The 24,133-nt window shown below is 43.6% G+C and overlaps 2 protein-coding genes across 5 annotated transcripts in view; one reads left to right on the forward strand and one right to left on the reverse strand.

Annotated features, from left to right (window-relative positions):
- Positions 1-9,998, reverse strand: part of LOC116944920 (uncharacterized) — a 28,836-nt gene extending 18,838 nt beyond the window's left edge. For 3 of the 4 annotated variants that reach the window (XM_076068763.1, XM_032958833.2, XM_076068764.1), the window contains exons 1-6: positions 9,756-9,998; positions 5,622-6,249; positions 3,513-5,179; positions 2,472-2,546; positions 1,011-1,161; positions 434-540 (exon numbers count right to left, since the gene is read on the reverse strand). In XM_076068763.1, the coding sequence (XP_075924878.1) occupies positions 434-540; positions 1,011-1,161; positions 2,472-2,546; positions 3,513-5,179; positions 5,622-6,150 (2,529 nt within the window). In that variant the 5' untranslated portion in view covers positions 6,151-6,249; positions 9,756-9,998. The remainder of the gene's footprint in view (positions 1-433; positions 541-1,010; positions 1,162-2,471; positions 2,547-3,512; positions 5,180-5,621; positions 6,250-9,755) is intronic. The other variant, XM_076068762.1, reaches the window with a different exon arrangement.
- A 3,548-nt stretch (positions 9,999-13,546) lies between these two features.
- Positions 13,547-24,133, forward strand: part of LOC116944921 (G-protein-signaling modulator 1-like) — a 59,673-nt gene continuing 49,086 nt past the window's right edge. Inside the window, exons 1-2 of the mRNA XM_076068766.1 lie at positions 13,547-13,890; positions 20,158-20,273. Coding sequence (XP_075924881.1) covers positions 20,221-20,273 — 53 coding nt within the window. The 5' untranslated portion in view covers positions 13,547-13,890; positions 20,158-20,220. The remainder of the gene's footprint in view (positions 13,891-20,157; positions 20,274-24,133) is intronic.

The raw sequence follows: 24,133 nt of genomic DNA on the forward strand, positions 1-24,133 counted from the left end.
AACTTGAGGCCCAAACGTGAATAAGAGCCTACTTAAGTGACTTCAGAAACAGTTTGGTGATGCCAACTTCCAAGACCATTACTGAAGCATCATTGTGCACATATGACTTCAAGATTGCAAAATGGAAAGTTCTACATATCACAAGACAGCAAAGGTACAAGTGGAATACAACTGAAATAAATAAATAAAATAGTTTGGTGTTGTCAATAGAAGTACAATATATGAGTTGTACAACACTCACCACTGGGACTAGACACTGATAACATGCAGATAAATGCAATTTCAATTCTAAGCAAGACCACTTGTCTCAACAGAAGCCATTGCCGGAAGGTGTCAAACCAGCTCTGTTGAACTATGAGCGGCATTATAAATGGTAGATGCTAACAAGCATGCGCATAGCTACTGACTGTGGAAGCCGTTGAGTTAAACCCACCTTGTCCCTGAAACATAATGCTTGGCTGGCCAGCTCCCGTGTCAGGCACATCCCTGGGGTTGCCTCCTCTTCATGCATGGAACACCCTGCACCACCTGAGTCACCATCTGAAATTCAATCATTCTCCATTAATGGCACTGCGATTTCCTTGATTATGTGTTTTCATTAAACTTAAGAGCTAGGACCTATTTTATTTATACATTTCGAAACACATTAACTTCCTCTAGTCAAAATTAGCGTTCAATTAAAGAAAAGCAATAACAGCTGCTGAACCCAATATTCCCCCAAGGCCATTTTCAGGTGATCAAAAATACCCACGATTGGTGAACTGTGAATCCTGTAAAATGTAATTCATCAAAGTGGTTTGGTGGGTTACCGTCTCAAGCATATTTTAAATAGCATCACTTTAGTTTAAACATTTTGTTGGCATCAGTGTCCTGACAGCACTGCAGTTCGTAATGGCTGCTATGTTACCTACGCTTTCTGCAGACTGCCGTGAATATGGACGCATGGCTGAAATGTCCTTTGACATTTTATTTAAGTGTGATACAGCCTGCGTTTGCTCCATACACTGCACCTGGATGGTCTTGACTTCCTGGACCTGGCTGAATGAGCCACGCCTGCTGCGGTTTTGGGATGGTGAGGGTTACAGGCCGGCTTGGGGTGTTCAAGGTTCCCACATGAATGGCACTGCTGGCAGGTTTTGGTGCATCGGCAAACAGTGACACCTACACACATGCCATGGACATGATACGCTTCAAACAAGCTGGCCGACCAAAGCATCAATCGACGGAAAACACCAAATGTCACAGCCACGTAACACACATCCAATGCACTAATCCAGGGGTTGGCAACCTGTGGCTCCCGAGGCGCATGAGGCTCAAGGAGCGCTTCGTAACATTATTTATTAAGGACAACCACCGTCTTTGTATTCACATGCACTGCGGCTCTGAAAATATTTAGTTTTTTACCGAATTCGAAAAAAACGTCTCATCTTGTCATTTTGGTTGCCGACCCCTGCACGAGTAAAAGACACCGATCACTACACCGAGCAACATATCCACTGTTACTCAAACCTAATGCACGCATGCCGTCCAACATTTCCATTCCAAGAAAGGTTGAACTTTAAAGGCAATTGGCTATCGTGTAATTTTTGCTGCTACAGTGACGGAAATGATGTGGAGGGGCCTTCACCCAGCATGGAATATGTCACGGCTGATAATGTTGGCGATGCATTTCATGAGCAGGATCCAAAGTGTATTTTTAAAAGCCCAACATTAATTTGAATCTAGGCAATGCTCTCTGTTTGAAACCCCCAGTGTATTTTTAAAAGCCCAACATTAATTTGAATCTAGGCAATGCTCTCTGTTTGAAACCCCCAGTGTATTTTTAAAAGCCCAACATTAATTTGAATCTAGGCAATGCTCTCTGTTTGAAACCCCCATGTCATTGTTAATTAATTTTCTATAAACAAATCAAAATATATTAAAAATAGTGTAAACCAAAAAGCCCCTTTCTCAGTGCGGCTGTCACACTTAAGCAAACAAGTTCTCATGCTGGGCGAGCCCACGCTTGCCCCAACCACGAGTTCCTTTTGAAGGAACCCGTGGGGTCTTGTGTTAGGCTCTGAAGAAACTGCGCAACTGCACCTGGAGAGTGCAACGCTAAGAGCGTTGAGCAACAAAGACCAGTGGTTATTCAATGAAGATCACGTGGCACTGCTGGCATGTGGCGAGATGTTAACTACCTCGCCTGGTATGCAGGTTATGGGTTCGATCCCAACCCTGATGCATGAAAATATTTGGAGTTTGCAAGTTCTCCCCGTGGTCATGTGGATTTTTCTCCGGGTCTTCCGCTTTTTCCCTTCACATTTAGAATCAACATAAGTTTAGAGAATTTGACTGCTATACATTTCCACGTGATAAGCCACTTCGATGAGGTATCATTTGTGACCAGGACGCTTCTAAAAAAGAGCTATATAGCTAAGTGGGGCCTTACCTGGCAAAAAAAAAAATTGTTCAATAGTTAAAAAACTCACCTTGGCACCGAGCCGGAGGTGGTCGATAGTATTTTCGGCCTCGGCGTACTTCGTCAGTAGCTTATCATAGTCCTCCTGGTGGTGTGGGGTACACACATGTCGTGGGGGAGGTGGTGAGGGAGGTGGTGGGGGTCACTCGGGACAATGGGAGGCTCAATTACACTCAAAGGTTTTTACAACAGTTCAAAATTACCATCCCTCCAATTTCTCAATTACAGCCATGTTGGTAAAAAAAGCAACGGGTTAAGCTAACAGGAGAAATTACTGGAGAAGCATAGTATTAAAATAAAGAGAAATGTGTAAGAAAAAAATACAACCCGAGTGTAACATTTGGGAGTAAAAAGGATACAATGTGAATAAATTCATATGATAATATATTTATGAAATTAACTCACTCAATGTGCATTAAGTCTATGATGCAGGGAAAAAAACTAAACATGCAATTGTATTATTGAATACGGTTGACTGTTCTGTACTCAACGCACAAAAAAAATGTGATCAAACGTTATTACTTTTAAACAAGAGTTTTGGATGATTCTCAAAATACTTAGTAAACTAATTTTAGTGAAATTTTTAATTAAAAGCATTACTCGAAGTCTAAAGAAGTGGTCTTATATTTCAAGCTATATTTACCAAAGCCTTTGACAAAATCACCCAAGATAAGCACAATCTCGGCAGATCTCAAAATCTAAGCAGGTTGAGCCTGGATAGTGACGAGATGAGAGACCGCCATGCACAAACAGGTTGTTCACTGGGCATGCGGGGCCAAGTGGTGGGCCATGGAGGGCAGCACATAAAAAAAATACATTATTGTACTGTACTTATATTCTCCCACGTCTATGCTCTCCACCTTCATCAAGCTGCACTCACCGGGCAGGGTGAAGCACGGTCAAATAAATCCTATGGGCTGCATGAAGCAGGAAAGCCCTAATCCAGCAATTAATTTGCAAAAAGAGTTGTACGTGCGCATGTAACACAATCTGGTAGACTCCTTGTTAAAAATCTCGTAGAGAATAATCCACAAACCAGTGGTGCGCTCACCTGCAGCTGCCGCACCATATCTGCGCTTGTTTTAGAGTTTGGGCTTCGGTTGTCGCTGTCCATTGCGGGGGTCCCTTCCTGAGGTTCGGGGGTAACGCAGCGCGTCTTACACGACACCAATGGAAGCTCTGTGCTGTTGAGGACCTCCCGTACGGTTGCAACCAAGGGCTTGTGCGATACAGACCTGGCCAACTTGACACTGGCCTTTGTGGAAGACGGTGATCGATCTACTTTGGTCTTCGCCTTCTTCTGCGACCTAATTTTTGGCTCAACCATTGACAAGTTTGGCAGCGGGTAATGAACTTGTCCTCTCCTCTGTTTCTGGTTATCATCCAGCAATATTGACCTATCAGATGGTGCATTAGCTGCACAATTGTCTGATTTTAATACTGATAGCGTTTGCTTCTTAATGCAAGATATCTGACTGTAAGGGTCTGCGGAATTACACACACCCATGCCGTTTACATTTGTACCCATCTCAACACTTTCACGGTCAATAATTAAAGAGGTCTGTGCATCTTTGTCAGCGCTGGGGAGCCATTGGTCATGTTCAGGTATAATTTGCATGCTGCCCTCTTTATGGCTTCTATAGAATTCATCTTTGATTAAAAAATCAGCTTGTTTAGCTGCTGCGACAGCATCCACGCTCTCTGTGAAGGAAATTTCGGGCATAGTTTCTGCTTCAATGTAATATCTGGAACTGAGTTCATCCTCAGCAAATGGGTGACTGACTTGTTCAATGGCAGCCTTTGAATTTTGGGCTGTGGGCTCAATTACATCATTACATATTTCCAACTTAACTTCTTGTTCTCTGTGTAACATATCACAAGGCTGCTGTTGAAAGGTAGACTGTGCATGTTGCGCTTGTGCCGTAATAAGTACATGTTCATGGGCTTTGTATTGCATTTCCTGGTCTGAGTGAACAGTGTTTTGTGGTTCATTGGCTGAACCAACACAGACAATTTCATCTTCTAAATTGCAAGTATTGCCACGTGCCTCTGAAGAGTGTTCAATTGTGTCGACTGTATCTGATAAATACTTTCCATCGTGTGGTTCTGTGAGAAACACTTCAGCTCGTATTTGTGAGAAATAAAAATTATTGCTGGGTCCAACAACATCATCATTTGAACGTAACAAGTGCTCCTCTTCGATTACTAAAGCATGCTGTGTTCCCATCTCATCAGCAAGTGAATAACGCAGCCCTGCATTGATATCGCGTGACAATGATTGAGCGTTGAGTCCCTCACGGTCCCCTGTATCATTTTCAAGTGCCAGGTTTATTAGGCAAGTGGACTGTTCCCTTCCACTTAGAGACAACGCTCCTTTCTCATGCAGCTCGGAAAAATGAGCGCAGGACTGCCCTGTACCCGACGTATTACTCGCACTGTTGGGGTTCAAATCCGAACCCTCGTCCAGGTCTCCGTCATATGGCAGGTCCGATTCCTCCTCGCTCGTCCTTCCGCCTTCTTCAATCTCATCGTCATAATCATCCGCAGACTCCATTCCCAATTCTTCATGAAGTGAAGCTCTGTGCTGTCCACTCCCCACATCTCTGGCAGGGCCGCTTGTGCTTGCCATGATGCCTTGCTCTGGGGATACCCTCCACATCCTCCTGGGCGAAATATCTTTGGCGAGCTCTGGTGAGTTTTCACTTTGGAAGGTATCATCTGGGATGTGAAATATGTTAAGCGTAATTAAACAATTCAAAAATATGTATGCAGCTCCAAACATAAAGTAATTAAACCTATATATTCCTCGACTACTGAGTTACAGGACAGGTACACAAGATATGATTCAATAAAATGCTTAGTTTTATACACTTGACACATATTTGAATTAAGAAATTGTTCTCCAAACCATTTTGTCATTGTAGCAAATCAATTACATATGACGAAACAATATAATTGCCAGCATAATTGCATACTTCAATGCACGTTTATACCATATTTAAGCCAGTGGATAAACAAAAGGTGGATTTAACTAACTGGTATATCATTTTCCTCGTATAAATATCAGCTGTGCGTGCTGCAATCCAAAAACGACTACATGAGTGGATATACACGGCAGTGAAATCATGCACTTGTATAACAACGTGAGGTGCACACTCACCGTTGCTGATGTTGAGGGTGGCGTCTTCCGCAAGAGACACAGAAATAGCCACTGGATCAGAGTCCAGCAGCTCGCTGATGCGGTAGCTCACATCTTCATCGGCCACTTCGAAACTTTGCTGCTTTTCCAACGACCCCGGCAATGCATCCGAATCCAATAGTTCGCTCACGTGAAAGCTGAGGTCATCGTGTGCTTCATCGGCCGTCGTCCCTTCTGCCGACAGAGCTGCAGCATCCTGAGAATCGGTCGTAGGATAGCTCGTCTCCTCTATGTCTAGGACATCCAAGGGAGCCTGCGAAACAACGTCACCTAAGCCAGGCTTGCGAGGAGGATGCACCTTATCCACAGTCTCTGCGATGTGGCTAAGTAGAACGTTTTCACAAGCTTCGGCACAGTATCGGCTCCCTTCCACCATAATAACGCCATCCTCGTCCATGTCTTCCAGAGGCTTGTGGGTTTCATCGTAGGCTTTTTCGCTGGCGTCCAAGTCTGTTCCCTCATTTCCCCCATCGTCGTGGTCCATTTTCATGAAAGGATACAATCCATCGCTCTGCGGGTCAATTAGAACTATGCTATGTCCATTGTTTGTTTAATGGAAATGTACTCTTCACGTGGTTTTTAGATGAACCTTGCAAACAAAAATGAAAATATTGTACGAGCGTTCACAGATAAGAATTTTAAATCATCATCACAGCATCAAATACATATTAAATGCTGGCTGAAAAAAGGCAGGCACAGGATTTTTAAAGTTAATTTGCCTGAGTGGCCTGTGTGGTGTGCGTGCTTTATGACTCATACAGGATACTCTGTATTCAGCTTTGAGGCACTGTCTGGCTTACACAAAAGACGTTTCTAATCCCATGTGCCGTAAATGGATTTAACCCCCTAGGGTCTAAGATAATGTGGGGCCCCTTTTAAATACACGTATGGCTCAATGTCTACAATATTCTACACACAGGAACCTCTTTAGAAGAATACTTTATTCAGCCCCATGGTGCGTTTGGGGTTACAGAGGTTGTTTTCTTTGTGCCATCATTCTGTTAAACTGCATCACCAAGCATCGACAATGAGGGCTTACATAATTAATATACTTGCAATGTGGGACCATGGCATCAAGCAACCAGTAAAAACACTATTTAATAATGTATTAATAAATGCAAGCCCCTTCCTGGCAGTATTTTGCATCAGATGCTTTTCTGTTAGAGGATCCTGGCAAACAATGGTCATGTAATATGAATGCAAAGTGTAACTCGATCTTAAGCCAATTACCCAAGAAAACTGGATGCTTTCCAGATAAGTCCAAGCTGTAATAGGCCCATTTTGGACCAGTATTGCTTCAATTATCCCATGAATTAAAAATGATTTTTCAAAATCAGAAGAAATACTTACTAAAATTGCTTGAAATGTAGCAGTATTTGTCCATGTCACATGAATTAGCATCACCTATTTAAACAATTGTTTTGACGAAGTCATTCAAGAATAAACTACCTCCTTGACAGGTTATAAGTTGCACATTTTGAGAACTAATTCTAATCAGATTTTACATTGATGGTTTCATCAAATAGTTTTCAAACGACTTAAAGCTTTCGTGTCTGCAGGCAATCATATTCTTTGGGTCTTTCATGACTTTACCGAAAGACCCAAAGAATACGTTTTCAAACGGTTGATTTTCTTTCACGTGAATATGGATAATCGCAATTTCTGTACATTTCCAAAAAATCCAGATAACTAAAGAAATGACAAAATATAATTCAAGATCTAACATTACTACGTCGCAAAATCAATTTATAGCATTATAAGCCAAGTAGCTTTTATCTGCACAGTTGTATGTAAATGCATGAGGAAAATGTGAACACATATTGAGCCAGAGACAGAATAATTCAGCGTGACCTCTAAAGAGAGTCCACGGAACAGATGGGGATTATTCAGATGCTGTGTTCATAAAAGCTCAGAAATCTAGGCCACCCTGAGCATCTGCTCCCACAGACCTCATTTGCAATGGCATAGGTGGTCGTTGTAAATAGGCATGTTGGTTGCATGGCTTGTCCAACATGTTTAACAGCATTCTGGAGAAGCAGTATAATCATTAATATGAGTAAAGTGTAATGTGATTACCACATAACAGCAGCATTTTAAATGTGATTGTTGTTGCTGGCATGAAAGGCCAAAGGGTGGGTTAGTCTCGCATATTGTTTCTCTGATTTAATTTCATATTCTGCGTACAAAAAGGAACTCCCCTTTTTGCAAAAGAGCCGTTTTACTCAATTGGCTTTCACCTGGTTACAAATGAAGCTCACGTACAGATGACCAAGTAAAGAAAAATATAATAATAACAACAATAATAACAAAAGAGTCCTCAACACTTTTCCAAAATATTTATTCCGGAAAAAAGTTTAAGGCGTCCACTCAGTCAATTTAACCTTTTCCAGTTACTCTAGTGAGGATCAATGACAGATCAACTCAGTATGTGAGTTAAAACTCCATCCAGAGTTCATTCTGCCAATCATCACCATTGTTTACAGGATTGGTAAATAGGTACCAGAGTGGCGAGCTGCACAAACTAGGTGGGAATTGCCTTACATCAGAGGCACGGCTCGGCCATAAAAAAAAACCTCATAAGATTCCTATGACTTAGTGCAGGAAAATCACTAGTTGTTGAGTTTAATAATAACACCGATATCCATAACAGTTGTGTAGAAGTATCTACAATTGCTAATGATCACCAGAAATGGGCATTGAGCAGTATTCATAAATTTTGGAAGACTAATTTGATATTTTAACTTATTTTGAAATACATGCTTAATTGTAAGATTTACAAAAGCAGCAAACGTTCACAATAAACGAGTCAACGCTGTAAATGTATTATCAACAAATAAATACTACATAAGTGGCAGAAAGAGTCCAACTGTTGAATGAAACACTATCTGATGTCACCGTCTCTTGTGGTGTGCTCTTCATATTAAAGCGTCTCTGAACGCCAAGTAATAAATACGATGCCGTATTTTACAGAAACGCATATACTGTACCGCTTTACAACAGCAACGATTTCAAAATACACAACTGCACGACCGTGTATCGTGTTAAACTAAACATGTTGACATCGCATTTACCACTCACACGTCACGTATGACAGCTGTCAATCACTTAACCGATGCACGTTAAACCGTAACGTGCATACTACACGTCACACATGGATAAACTCGGCACGGTCACTGCAGTTAAGGTGTCAACGTGGTATTATTATCAGAGCATGTTTTTTTTTGTTTGCGTGTTCACCACAAGTACGTGTGTGGTTAGTGCAGACAGGATTCCTTGAAAAAGGATTCTATTTGGTGTTTCAACATCTTGACGCCCGTTTTTTTTGCCATAAAGGGCAAACACCTATTGTTATAACATACTTATTTTGATTAATTATATTACGCATCATGCTTTATATGTAAAGTTGGACTATACTTCACGCTGATCATGGTCGCGGTTGGTAAAGTGATTTGCAGGTATCGCACGCGCCACTGACGTTAGAAGCGTGAGAAAGCGGCCTGGAATCAAAGTCACGTGGCCCGGTTCACAGTTTGCAGTGAGCTAACGGTTGCGCCACCGCTCCAGCCCAACAATACAAACACTGCGGTACTAACAATAACAACTTAATAAAAAAAAAGTGAGTTAGGTGGTGAACGCACACCTAGGGGCTGGCGGCGGGGGGGGGTGTCGCCGCACGTTGTACTGTCATTCTATGCCACTCTGCGAGGTAACATGTCCAGGCGCTCGATGCTAATGACCGAGGTCTGATAGCCAAGAGGCGACTTGAGGAGAGTTCGTTCGTGTGGTTTTGCTATTTCCACTACAGTGGTTTGCTAATACGGTCCACAGTAAAACCACTGTCATGAAGAAACAATAATAGCTGAAAGTCACTTTGACAAGCGCGACATTGTGACACCCACTCTCTAGACTCCAGCGTGCCGTGCGACTTCCAACGCATTTGAATGCCGGTGCTGTTAAGTCATTGCCTGACCGTGACTTCACGAGTTTAAATGTGTTGCTATTCTTACAAAGCCCTTTTCCATTTTCTGAGTCGTTTTTAATAACAACCCAAAAGCGAGGGCAAAAAAAAAATGCAGCCGCGCCGCGTCAACTTACCCGGCACCGCGTGTGTGCATCATCGCGCAGCCTCTGACCGCCCTCAAAACAGCTGTAAAAAGTTGTCGAAGGCAATAAAACGACGGCAAAGTGACACGGGCGTGTAAAACTAACGTCGGGCACTGGTGACGGCAACAACAACAACAACAAACACCGCCGCCGCCGCGTGGAGTGCAGCGGCGAGGCTACCCCCAGAAGCCGCCGCCACAGCCGCCGCTCTACGCTACCCCCCCACACCGCCTCCACATTCCCCAGTCCGCATTAGCAGACGGACCAATTGCGTGCGAGTTTGGCCTACCGCGTGATCGGTGCTAGCCAATAGCAGAGCGGAGCGAGCCGACGGGGGAGGTAGTGGTGGGGGTGGGGGACTGTCGCCGTGGAGACGCGGGCGCGTGCGCGCTGGGAAATTGCAACGCGGATGCGCGCCCCCCCCCACCTCTCCTCCTCCGCACGAGGAGGGGCGCGGGCGTTGCCGTGGCAACGCAACGCTCGGGCCGCGTTGATTGGTCGAGGCGTCGTGCGTCGCTGGCTTCTTATTGGTTCAGCTGGAGGCTCGTCGAGGGTATTTAAACAACAAAAACCCGTTGGAGGTGTGCAAACCACGTGGTTGCACACGGTTGCCACGTGCGCGCGGCGTCGCGTGCTGGTGCCACACCACGAGGTTGCACGCGGTGCCACGTGCAAGTGCCACGTGCTCGTGCTCAGTGAGCACGGACCGTTGGGTCCAACGGGTTTAACCGCATTCCCAGCAGTGCTTGTTTACTGGGTGGTTGGGCACGTGGTTTTTTATGATTGTGTGATGTCTTTAAAGTGCACCTGGCCTGGCACTGGCGCCGTGGTGACGTCACCGTCACTCAGTGGCTCATGGTTGCTTATTTTCCGATATCTGACGAGATCTGAAATTTTCGAGGTGGTCTGGTCATAGTTAAGGGTATGTATTTAGCATATGCCTAAGAACGTAAAAGTGCCTTACAACACAATTTCCAAGGAATACAAGCCAGAAAGGGCAAAACTGGAAAATAAGGAAAGTAGAAACGAACAATGACTCCGGACATCGCAGGAAAGGGAAACGATGCCGAACCCTAGCACACACACTCACGAAGGCGGAAAGGTCACTGACGTACAAATTGATGAAATCCATGGAAATTCCTCTTCCGCAGTCAGGATAAACAGCCATCAGTCCAGCCGACCATATCCCCCCAACAAGCCGCATCAACCACACCAGTGTGGACAATGGTGTGAGACGGTCGCATATGGTTGGTAACAAGGCGTCGTGTGTGTGGTAGGGATGGCCAAATTCTGGCTCTGGAAATCCTGCAGCCAGAGCAGAGTTTTCTAATGTTCTATATTGTATTGGGCTCGATTCAACAACAAACCTTTGTGTTGTTAAATCTAACCGGAGCACAGCTGGGGCCACTGGAGCGATTTTGAGCCTGGGGCTGGAGATGAAGTTCCAGAGCAGCTCCACTGTTTAAAAAAAAGCCTGACTTTAGTTTAAGTACAGAAGTAGATTTTTTGTAACCCTCAGAAGTATCGTCCAGGGTGCCGTGGTGGCAAGATGTTAACTCACTCTCCTGGTATGTAGGAGGTCATGGGTTCGATCCCAACCCTGATGCCTCTTTATTTGGAGTTTGCATGTTTTACCTGTGGTCGTGTTCATTTTTCTCCGGGTCCAGCAATTTTTTCCTCCACTTTTAGAATCATGCATTTAGAGTATTTGGCTGTTATAAATTTCAACATGATTAGCCACTTCGTTAAGCTATCAATTATGGCCAGCTTGCTTCTGAAAAAGAGCTATACAGCTCAGTGGGCCTTACCTCGTAAAATAAAAAATAGTTTAGTTTCAATGCACAAAGCATTCAAATATCCCAAAATAACGTCTAAATTATTTGACTGCATTACATATGTAGCGCTGTAAATGGGCTGCGTGCGCTTACCTGCAGTAGCAGACACGGGCCATCAGGGGCAGTAACTTACACCGGCATGTGACTCGATACCCCAGCCCCAAAGCAGGAGGGGGCTGCAGGGTGTTCTGGGATTCCCCGAGACCCCTCCCAATAGGAGTGGGCTGCGGGGTGTCCTAGGATCCCCCGAGACCCCCCCCCCCCCTGGAATTCTCTGGAAGGGAGGCGTGGCCAGAGGCTCACACACCGGGGAGGTGTATAAAAGCCGGACCTCTGGAAGCGTCCGGGGCCATTCAAGACCGAAGCCTAAGACCAGCTAGCCTAGGACCATGGGACCCCTAGCCCCGCTGTCCTTGTAAGGGCCGGGACTCTGTGGGCCAGTGGTGAGACCCTGGGAACCCCCGGCCCGACGTCCTTGTAAGGGCCGGGTCCGAGTGGGCCAGTGGTCGGGACCCTACCTTGGCTGGGTCCGGTCAGTGTAGCCTCTCCTAGGTCACTCGTAGCTGGAGGACTTAGAGCCGTAGCCCCGTGTTAGGGCACGCTAGTCCGGAGGCCGTACCTCCCCAGGCAGTGGGTGAAAAGGGTCGTTGCCCTGGTGAAGGCTGTGACTGTTGCTGTTAGCGTTTATAGGGATAAACGCGTTGCCTCCACGAGTTGTATCCGCTCTCCGTAAACCCACTACACATATGAGCAAGAAATCCCAGGACTTTATTGTATGTCATCATAGCTGGTAGGATGAAGGATGGGTCAGCCCCACACCATGACCGATGCACTGGAACCCTTTTTAACGTGTGAATTCAATATATATTGACAACAATGTTATCATATTCTTGGTTCTTTCGGTAAAGTTTCCCTTCTACGTGACTTTACCGAAAGAACCAAGAATATGAATCCCTGCAGTCACGAAAGCTTTAAATCAAAACAGTGTTATCACACAATTCCGTGCGTGTATCATGAGCATAAACATGAATTCAAATTGATCGTCATCCACAAGTAAATTGTATAGATGACAATTATGATAATCCATGTCACGAGTGCAAATATGCAATGTGTAGAGCCGTACATTAAATAATGAGGTATTTATGACCGTAACAATGTCAAATATAACCCACAGTCGCCCAGTACGGTACTCGGAAATAATCAGTGAGAACAAATACTGCCCAGAGGGAGAGAGACAAAAACATTGGCAGTCGTTGAAGAGTGGAGAAATTACCCAAGTGCACCACGGCATTCACATTAAATTTTCAGGGAATGCCAAAAATAACCCAACCAGCCACCCTAATCAGTCGGTTTTTTTGCGTGCGGCGGTCATTGTAGGCTAATGAATAAGGCATGAGTACAGCAGTAGCTATGCTTATCTAATAGCAATTTGTCACATAATTATGGTTAATTGAAAGTACGGTGATACATTATCATCCCTCAGATATTTATATTATCCGGGTTCTCATCATAGTATGTGGCGCATTATATATTTCTATATTTTATCATTACTTTGAGATATGTTGAATTGTCATTACTATAATGTAAAAGTCATCCTGATATGAAAAAAAGGCATAAATATCAGTGTTACACGATAGATCGATGGGTTTTCATGCACAGGATTTCAAAGATATGAATAAATATGAGCGACCAAAAACTGAAACGATGAAATCAAATTACACATTCGAGATAGACCACTACATATTTCTTGATTTTTTGCTTTGCTCTACGTGACATTTCTTTTTTTAGCAATAGACGAATAATTATCGACGGAAGAAAAAAAACCTAAATCTGCGCCAGCCACATTTACAATCAACATCGGTCCGGGTTTCATACAAAAAAAAATATCCAAAAGAATGTCACCTCTTCCCCGCCACTCATTGAAGTGGTGCTTGATGATTTACAGGGGGGCTGCGTGCTGACGATGAGGAGCGAGCTGGAGGAGGAGGAAGGCACGACGGCGGACAGGCAGGGAGGGAGAAAGGGTGAATTGACAGGGAGCGCAGGAGGCTGATTAGGATTCATGCCACGCTTGCGGCAATCCTCCCCTCCTATCCACCCACCCACCCAGAGCAACCCCTCCAAACCCAAAGTCACCGGCATCTTCGGCAGGAGACGAGAGAGCGAGCGAGCGAGAGAAGGAAGGGGAACCTGGAGACAACGATAGCATTATTTAACTGCACGTGCCAGCTGTTTCAGTATCAAACCCACATCTACCGAACGGCATCCGCAAGCAGCAGCAGGGATGCAAGGTAGGAGGCGAGTGTGGCTGTCGGGTGGATGCTGGCGCGTCCCCGGGTGCGGGCGAGTTGCACCCAAACCGCACGCATTTGCGTCTCGTTGTGATGTCGGGGTATGACGATGATAAAATCACCGCAGGAGCGGTTGTGATCACGTTAACGAGGAAATGTTTACTTGAGAGGAGAGGTGACGGGGGGGAGGGGGGATTTATTTGTCACGTTTTTGTGTTTTGCGTTGCATCACGGTGCGGTCCGTGCACGGTCGTGGCTTCAATCATTGAATAAGTCGAGGAAATGCACCCATGATGTGTCACAGCAAACGTACACTAAGAGCTGTTGTGAATTGCTGCCTTGGGTTGTGTTGTACCCGGTTTCCGACTGCATAATATTACAGTATTTAGTGCCATGGCACAGAGTAATTGATGATGATGGCATCAGCAGCAGTGACTTCCGTTATTGCAGAGGATATCGAAGTCGAGAGAACGTCTCGAGTACTAACGTGATAATTTACCCCAATAACAGTTGTGAAACGGTGCGTGGCTGAATGCGTTGTGCGCGTTCGTTGCTCTGGCCACATTTTGCCTTGAGAAAATTACATATTTCCAGAAATATTTAATGATACCAAAGGGACCCGTATTCCATCAGCGCCCCCGTGTGGTACAATTAACAAACAACACCCCTCTCTGATTTAAAGCTTTCGTGACTGCAGGGATTCATATTCTTGGTTCTTTCGGTAAAGTCACGTAGAAGGGAAACAATAAAAAAACGCCACTTTTTTTCCAAATTTCTTGCTGTGGTTTTCACACCTGATGACGATTGCTTGTGTTGCAGTCGAAACGTCGTGATAATTTTATTGTTTTATATTTTTATTATTTTATTGTTTCCCTTCTACGTGACTTTACCGAAAGAACCAAGAATATAACACCCCTCTCGTCAACATTCGTCAAGAACATTGCCTTAAAATAAAATATAAACACGCACATGCGGCTACAGACTTGTTGGTGAAAATTACTTCATCTGCTTTTTGAGTGGTGCACGAAAAGGCGTGACTCACAATATTAGTGTTGCATAGAAAGGTATTTTTATTCTCGTTGAGCACACACATCCTGGCACAAAGACAGCTCTAATTTGTCTGACAGTTCTAAAAGTGCTGCTGCTGCTGTCTGTGAATGCTTCGTTGTGTTACAGTATTTAAAAAATCTCATTATGTTTGTATGTTGACAAATAATGATCCTGTGACCTAATGTACAAGGTGAGCCAACGTGTGCCAACATCATAGCACGGATCAAAACTGTTCATTTTATGAAATGGAGTATCTTCAATGCATCACTTTTCTCTGCATGTTTATCCAACATTTTTGTTTTAATTTCTGAAGTTTAATCACTTTGCTAAGTGTTACGTTAAATGTCATCTTTTGTGTTTCATGTCTCGGAAAAAACGTCCCCCCTGTTGCACGGTTGTCTTCGTTATCACGCGCTTTTCTGGATTGTTTTGTGATCCAGATCTCCCTTGAAAAAGATAACTTTTAAGTCTCGGTTTTTTTGTTTGTTAATTATGGTTGCTTAGGACAAACCTAAAGGGCCCAAAAATCTACGTGGCCATCAACAAACAGCACTTTTAAAGTTCTAATCGATAAGGGTGAACACGCGTATTGAATTGATCAAGGCTATAACAACTTGGAGGGTGGGGGGGACGAGAGGTTCTGAAGGAATTCCAAAGTGTTCACTGATATCTCACCTCGATTGCATCAATATTTTGTATTGATTGAGTTCTCCCTGACAAAATACATTTACTTCAGCACGTTCTCATCGCTTTAAAAATAAATGAATACAAAGGCAGTGCGTGCACTTCCAAGTGGTCAAGTTCCAGTCGTGTTTTTTTTCTCTCCAGTATAATTCAACGTTCTGCTTAGTTTTTAATTTTAAGATCCTTGATGCAGAAATTTCTGCATTTCGTGACTTTTTTCGAAAAGGAGTTTTTACTTTCTAATCAATGCTGAAATGTGGAACGCAGAATGTGATAATATTTCAGATTACGGCAATATGCCATGTCATATTGCAGTTTATTGGCCGTAAAACTGTACAAAACATAGCACGATCAAAACATAGCACGATAAAAGAAGCCTAAACATACAATAACACGGTTTGAAATCAGTATGGGAATGATTACTAAATTATGCATGTTAAAGGGCATCAATGCATCACATTTCCGTCAAGTTAAAAAGTGCAAACTTTTCACTGTTTGGATTGCAATTACTTTGGGGAAATTAAACAGCCAAATATGTGCAGGGTATTGGGGAGTGGATGGGGTGAGGGGGGAGCTTAATCACCTTGATAATTGATTTTGTTTAATCGGTACGTGTCTTGACTTTTAAAATCACAATTACGGCGGGCGTTGTATTTTTTTCACAAGCACATTTCAGTATCAAAATAATTAAAAGCATCCCTCTTTCATTTTAATGCGATCACTCGCTCACACGAAAACGGATCAGCGTCACACAGTTCGATTCTTGAAGAATGAATCCTTATTTAAAATACAATAATGTGCGAAATATAGCGGCCTCTAATGGTTGATGGCGATCACGTGAACCGTATATTTATGGAAAAATATCTATTCTGACAGACCCGGTTTGATGCGTGTATTGTGGGCTTAAGAATAGACATTTATCGTTGAATGTATATGTTGTTACACCACTAGTAATAAACATATTCGAATCTTATGGGCAAGCTTCATGAATAAAGCTCGTGGATATTCTGTACACGTTTTTCCACATATATCAATTCTTAAATAATAATAACATTGATGCTGTTATATTTGGCGGTTAGAATTGAGCCACACAAAAGCCACCGTGTGATTGTGGGCAAATAACCCGAATTGTGGATCATATAGTAATCGCATATAGCCAAATAGAGATACATAGAGACCCATGGAAATACTTTCAAGACAAGCCACAGTAGTGCGCGATTATGGCGATGCGACGCAAACTGGACCACGCAGAATATTTGCGTTCCGTTCAATGGCGGAGGAACATGAAAACGACACGAATTCTCTCTTCGGAACCCCTCTCGTCGTGGCCAGCAGACCTCGACATTTAGCTCATGAACATATTGCCATATACAAAGCATTGAGCCACGTAGGTCTTATGTCTGATTTTCCATTAATAATAAGGCAGGCCTTGCTCAATTGAACAATGCCACTTTTGTCTGGCGGCTCGGGATTATGATATGCGAAGTATGCCACGACAGGTGTCCATAAATAATACAGGTACTGTATTTGGAAATAAAAAATACTGCTCCCCAACATTTGCCGTCAGTTTCAAAGCTCGCAATAAATCAAAGCCAGCTTTGGCATAAACCCAACTTCAAAAGAGATGGGGATTTTTTTGCCGAAAAAGTATATTCTCATTTATTACAGAACAGAGTATGCATAATGTCTTCCACGCTGTGCTTGTGCAGTGCCTATCAATGATGGACAAGCAGTGGAGGAGCAATCAAAGTCGACTTGCAAACTTATGTTCCCATTGCTGTGAAATGGATTCAGTACAATACAACCACAGGGCACATTGATGGGATTGCTTCTTTTTTGTCTTTAACTCAAAAAATCATCGCGATTCCGCAATCGGTGTGAGGCCACAAGGCGAAGCACCCATTCGGATCTAATGCAGAGCAGTGAAATCCGTCATGTTAGAGAACGACCCGTGGAAATGGATACCACAGAGCTGCCGCTCAGATCCCTCCACGTGACTTCTGGGCCACACAATAGGAGGCAGCACCTTCTCACCCACCCTGCCAACAAAAGTATTGTTTGTAAACTGACAATGTTTTTAATTCTTAGAGCTGGAGTTTAGTCAAATTAAGTGCAGAACCAAATTCATTGCTCTGGGTTTTTTGTGTGCTATTCATTGGTGACTGGGTCGAGACCATCAACTCACTACACTGGGGAATCCGGCTTAATCGCAGGCAGCTGCCTGGATTCGAAACCCATGAATTTAGCGGTGCCTGCTCAGCGCGCTAACCTCAACCATTCGACCACCTCTACATCAAAGTATTTAGATGGCTGATGGGTTCAGATGGAGTGTTCAAAGTACATGACTTGGCACCCAGACAAATGGCATTGCTAAATAAAGATCAAGTTACTCTTGGCAATTAGGCTGCACAATTGGGTCTAGGCATGGGGGAAATCGGTTTGTTTGTGGTTTTCTGCAAAGCGTTTAACAAACATGTTCCATTATTGAGTTTTGCTCTTTACAAACTAGTGGACGAATGTTGATGAGCAATGTCTCATTTGAAAGACCTTGGTCTGCCCAGGAATTAGTACAGCCTCCTTATGAATCCACTGCTGCATAAATGTCTGTATTGACCGTGGAGGTTGTTTGACCATACCTTAGCTCCCCTGGGTGCCACAGTGGTGAGATGTTAATTATCTCGATTGGTCTACAGGAGGTCGTGGGTTCGATCCCGATCGCGACCCAGATGCCTGCTGTAGATTTAGAGTTTGCGGCGTCTCTTTCCCCGTGGTCGCGTGAATTTTTATCCGGGTCCTCCGGTTTTTACCTCCACATTTAGAATCAACATCACACGTTTAGAGCACTTGGCTGCTTTACATTTACACGTGATAAGCAATAATTAAAGACGGCTTAACTTAGCCCTCCCCCCACCCACGTCCCTTCCTGGCTCCTCCCCCCCCCCCTTAACTTGTATATAATCTCGTGTGTCCCAGAGCTCTTCACTTGATACAGCTATTTTGCTGTGACTGTTCCACCTGAAGACGGAAGCTTGCGTTGCCTCCGAAACGTATTGATTTAAATTAGTTGTTTTCTTTTCTTTTATTTTACCTACGTGACTTTACCGAAAAATACCAAAGAGTATAAGTACTGTCATTTGTGGCCAGGTCGATTCTGAAAAAGAGCTATATAGCTCAGTGGGCTTTGCCTGTTAAATGTAAAAAAAAAAGTGTATACGTTTGGTGAAGGGGTGAGAGGGACAGAGGGTGCATCTCGCCACTGATGTTAACCATGGCACGTAATTGAACTCAGGTCGCGAGGTTTATAGATCCACTTAACCCCTGCTCCCCCATAATTAGGAACACCGTATTGCGAATCCCTTTTGGGTCTTAACAATATTCACTTACTTTTGAAGGCCCATTGCGAGACGGCATGGCTCTCATATTTCCCAAGGCAAGAGAGTGCACTGAAAATTCATGAGAAACCGACCTAACAAAAGAATACAATTTTGTGGCAGGCGGAATCAACCACAAGCAATACTAACAGCGTCCTGAGTGAATAAACCACGACTAATACTAACAAGGCCCTGAGTGAATAAACTACAAACAATACTAACAGCGCCCTGAGTGAATAAACTACAAACAATACTAACAGCGCCCTGAGTGAATAAACTACAAACAATACTAACAGCGCCCTGAGTGAATCAACCACGGGCAATACTAACAGCGCCCTGAGTGAATAAACTACAAACAATACTAACAGCGCCCTGAGTGAATAAACCACGGGCAATACTAACAGCGCCCTGAGTGAATAAACTACAAACAATACTAACAGCGCCCTGAGTGAATAAACCACGGGCAATACTAACAGCGCCCTGAGTGAATAAACTACAAACAATACTAACAGCGCCCTGAGTGAATAAACCACGGGCAATACTAACAGCGCCCTGAGTGAATAAACTACAAACAATACTAACAGCGCCCTGAGTGAATAAACTACAAACAATACTAACAGTGCCCTGAGTGAATAAACCAGGGGCAATACGAGCAGCGCCCTGAGTGACGAGGCAATGGGACGGCAGGGAATGGCACAGAGTGTAGCTCCACGTGCGGTTCAGCGTCTCTCGTTGACCCCCAGGCGCTCAGCGCAAGCGCTTCTCTCGCTCTGGAACACCAACGCCGGTCTGGAAGCAGCGTGGTCGCGGCGCAGCAAGTGAAGATGCATGTCGCTTGCTAGTTGTGCGGCAATATTCCATACTTGCTCTCCGCAATATTGATGTCGTTTGTCTTTGTGTTATTGCTGTTGCTGTGCTCACGTAGCATCACGGCCTTCCCTTTTAATATATCCGAGCAAAACTGTCTGGACCGGATCAATCCGCCTACGAAATAAAAAAATAGCCTTCAACTCAAAGTGGCGACATCACGACGCGTAGCTCTCGGCCCCGAGCTCGTGGCAATGAACCGCACGGCGCTCGTGATTGTCCTCGTCGAATGGCTCGGCGCGTCCGCATGATTTTTTTTGTTGTTGTTGCAATCTCCGATTTGTTCGGCGGGCAGAGCTGAAGACGCGCGCGTTTGGAGCGCGGCCGTCCTAAGAGGAGGGAGCGAGCGAGCGAGGAAATGGAAGGGTTCCCCTCGGCTGAGGGTGCATCAGCGACGAGGGGACGATGCAGGTGAGGGAGAGGCGAGCTCGGCTTGAACTTGATTTCGTTGGCGTGCTGGGGGGGTGGTGTTGCCTCTGTGCCTCTCCAGTGATGCTGCCCTGCACTGCGAGCATCGCAGCTTTTACCACGTGAAGGAGTGAACGTTTTTACGCAATGCCTCTTGCCACCTGTCGTCATTTTACGTCCAAGGTCGCTTTTGAAAGACACTCATAGGCGTCTTTTTTTTTGCGTGTATTTATTTAATTCCAAGACAGCGCTTGCCTCGTTTTTTTTTTAAATAAATGCACTCAATGTATCCATCTAATTCGCGCACAACGGCGGTTGAACTGCGGTTTTTGTATCTTAATTTGCTTCGTGACCCAGAGCACGCGGCGCGTCTCGTCACAGCCGTAGAGAGTGCACAGCTGATCTACGGACACACAATTGTGCAGAGCTTTATCTGGCACCATCACGGCGAGGGGAGACACTGCAGCGGGTTACGCGATGAATAAGACCGTTAATAGTTTATTGATGGACAAAGATTCATCGTTACGTGCATAATTTTCGTGAAATCGTATCTCCTCTCCCGAATCCTTTTCTGATTTTGTATTTTGTCACTTGATGCAATCTCTGTGTATATGATTCACCTTTATATATATTTTTATAGTTTTTGTTTTATGTCTGTATGTTTTGTGTTATTGCGTTATTCGTAAGAGTGTGATGACTTAATTGTCTTTTTAATGACTTGAGTAAAATAATATGTTCGGTCGGTGGTCGAAAGACCTTTCTAAACCCTTAAAATTAAATATTTTGCCCTGCACATTTTGAACTTGAAATTTCCCCATAATCGGTTCCTTTTGACGTTTGTGAGTCATTTATATTTGTGTGATAGGAGACTTATGGGCCTGTAATTCTTCAAGTTGGAGTTGTCTCCCTTTTGGTGAATATAAAAACGATCGAGGCATCATTCCATGATTGAGTAAATTCATTTGTGTGTAAACACTCAGTAAATAGGTTTGCGAATTTAGCTCCAACAAATGGCCCTGCTTCTCTGATGGTATTGACAGTTTTACCATCAATAAAGAATTAAAGCTCTGTCTATGCTGGTATGTTCAACCCAGAGGATGAACACGAAATTTAGCACTCTTCTGAAATTCGTGGTCCGCCAGGCAAGTGTCTAACTGTGTTGTTGGCCTGACTGGTTTTGCATCACGTAATTTTTTCTTAAGTTTGTTGAATTCTCGTCTCTCATCTTCTTGTTGTATTTACCTCCGTGCAGTTTAACGCTCTCTATGTGTTGTGTTGATGTCACCCTATTTGCTCCCTCGCTATTTGTTTTTTTACTTACACCTGATGAAGATCGCTTGTGTTGCGGTCGAAACGTCGTGATTTATTTCTTTTAATATAATTTTATGGTATTTCTACATACGTGAGTTTACCGAAAAAAACAATAAGTAGTTTTACCATCCTTTATTTATGGATTCTGTAATGCTCCTCAGAGGTAATAGTTTTTTCTTAAGAATGTGTGCTACCGGTTGTGGAATATTGACAAAGAAAATGGGACAAGTTTATTTTGAGAACTTATTTGCAAGAGTGATCTGGGGCATTAGTCCTCCAGGAGGGAGCGATAACGTATAATCCCAATTGAGCAATTTTCATTTTTTGGGCAATTTGGAACAAAAGCTCAACAGTGTGCAAACAAGCATGGGGAGATACATTCTTGGAATTGCGCCGAGAGACGCGAAGAGGAAAGCATGGTTCAGAGAATGTACGTAAGTTAGATACATACAATTTTCCGTTGAGAAAAGTAAGTGGATATAAGTAGGACACACATCGCTAGTGCTCGAGAATAATGATGGAATGGCAACTTTGGAATGGCAACCATTCCATCATGGAGGGAACGCAGCTGAGAGGCCGTCCACCATGGAGATGGAGTAATACAATCAGCGTGTGTGCAGGTGCTTCGTAGATTGTTGTATGACATCATCGCTTGGCATGCTCATAGCATTTTTATGTCATCACCTTGTCTGAAAACGCTTTTTTATTTAGCACTGGGTTTTTTTATTGGCAAGTTTTGGGCAGCCCTTTGATACATTTGGCCAGATTCCGTGAGGGCAACTCTCTAATAGAGACACAATTTTCCACAAAAATTAAATAAATATTCGATTAATCTTTTTCGAGAGTTATCCATTGCCCAGACAGACGGACAGAGCGTATACATATATGTTTTCAACAATAGAAAGCTTTAAACAGTAACTGCCAAACACTAAGTAAAAAAAAATCCTAAAGACTAGAGGGGTGATGATTATTTCCTGGTTAAAAAAAAAACCGTTCTACTAAAATTGAACTATTTCTGCGGTGAATTTCGATTTAAAGCTTTCGTGACTGCAATGATTCATCTTCTTTGGTTCTTTCGGTAAAGTCACGTAGAATGAGAATAAAATAATAAATTGATAAAATAAAATAACACAATAATATTCTCACGACGTTTCGGCCACAACACAAGCGGCCTTCATCAGGTGAAGGGGGCGAGGCTGTCTGGTAGGACAGCGCTGGAGTGAGAGAGCCACGTTCAGATCACGGCTTTTAAGCTGTGTGAGAGGAACAAAGAGCCTTGACAAAGGAATTAGCATAAAATTTAGCATTGAAATGGCTGAATGATTAGCTTGTGACTGGTCACAGAAATAGCTATGTTAAAAATTAAAGCATACACATCCGCAGAGGCACCCATTGTTAAAAGGAATTAGCATAGAATTTAGCATTGAAATAGCTAAGTTAAGGCATACACATCCGCAGAGGCACCCCTTGACAATGGGATTAGCATAGAATTTAGCATTGAAATGGCTGAGTGATTCGCTTGTAACTGCTACAGAAATAACTACGTTGAAGTCAGAGCATACACATTCACCGAGGCACTTAGTACAAATCAAACAGGATAATTTAGCATTGAAATAACTAGGCGAATTTAGCATTGAAATAACTGGGTGATTTGCTAGTGACTGGTCACAGAAATGACTACACATCTGAGCTATTCACAGTACTATATAGTGAACCAATAAAAACTAAAATATAAATTACCTTCATGTTATCAATAAACTCTATATTCTCCAATCAGCTAAGCTACCAACCATAAGTCGTTATATATAACAATGCTATATGGCGAAAAAATGGGTGGATTCTTACCCTCACATTTAGTACCACGGATAGCTACGGGCCCCGTTCAGACGGACGAGTTCGTCCATGGTCGGAACAGAGGAGGGGGAGAGAGACAGCTGCGAGGCCCTAGTATACTCCATGTTGTAAACCATACCATTAACCGTGGTGTGAGAGGTATTAAGAGGCAATGCTGGCGAAAGAGCTGTGGTCTGAAGGTCATCGTAAAATTACAATTAATTAAGACCAGAAATGATTTAACACATCTTTCCAGTGGTTACTAAGCCTGAATCCATCTTCTCGGTTGAAATTGTCTCTGTGCTTGTATATGTGAATGGCCTCATGAACGAATCTCTCATGGTAGCCGGTTGGTTTGCAAAGAACCTCCGTCTTGGAGAAGTCAATGTCATGTGAGCCCACTGAATTGTAACAGTGATCTGCCACGGCAGAGGAGTTCGTCTTACCGTGTTTCAAGTCTGCTTTATGTTCGCGGATGCGGTCCGAGATATGTCTTTTGGTTTCTCCAATGTAGCTACTACCACAGAGGCACTTTAGTTTGTAAACGCCCGGGTACTGTATGTCTGGAAGAGCATCTTTTACAGATGGAACTAAATCACGGATTTTGTGTACTGTGTTGAATCGGACCTGGATCTTGTGTTTATTCAGGATTTTGGAGATCTTTTTAGTGACCCCTGCAATGTAGGGTAAGGTGATGGTTTTGAGTGGCTCCACAAGAG

The sequence above is a fragment of the Petromyzon marinus genome, chromosome 22 (assembly GCF_048934315.1).
Source record: "Petromyzon marinus isolate PM22_M1 ecotype Great Lakes invasive population chromosome 22, UKy_Petmar_22M1.pri1.0, whole genome shotgun sequence".
Lineage (NCBI taxonomy): Eukaryota > Metazoa > Chordata > Hyperoartia > Petromyzontiformes > Petromyzontidae > Petromyzon > Petromyzon marinus.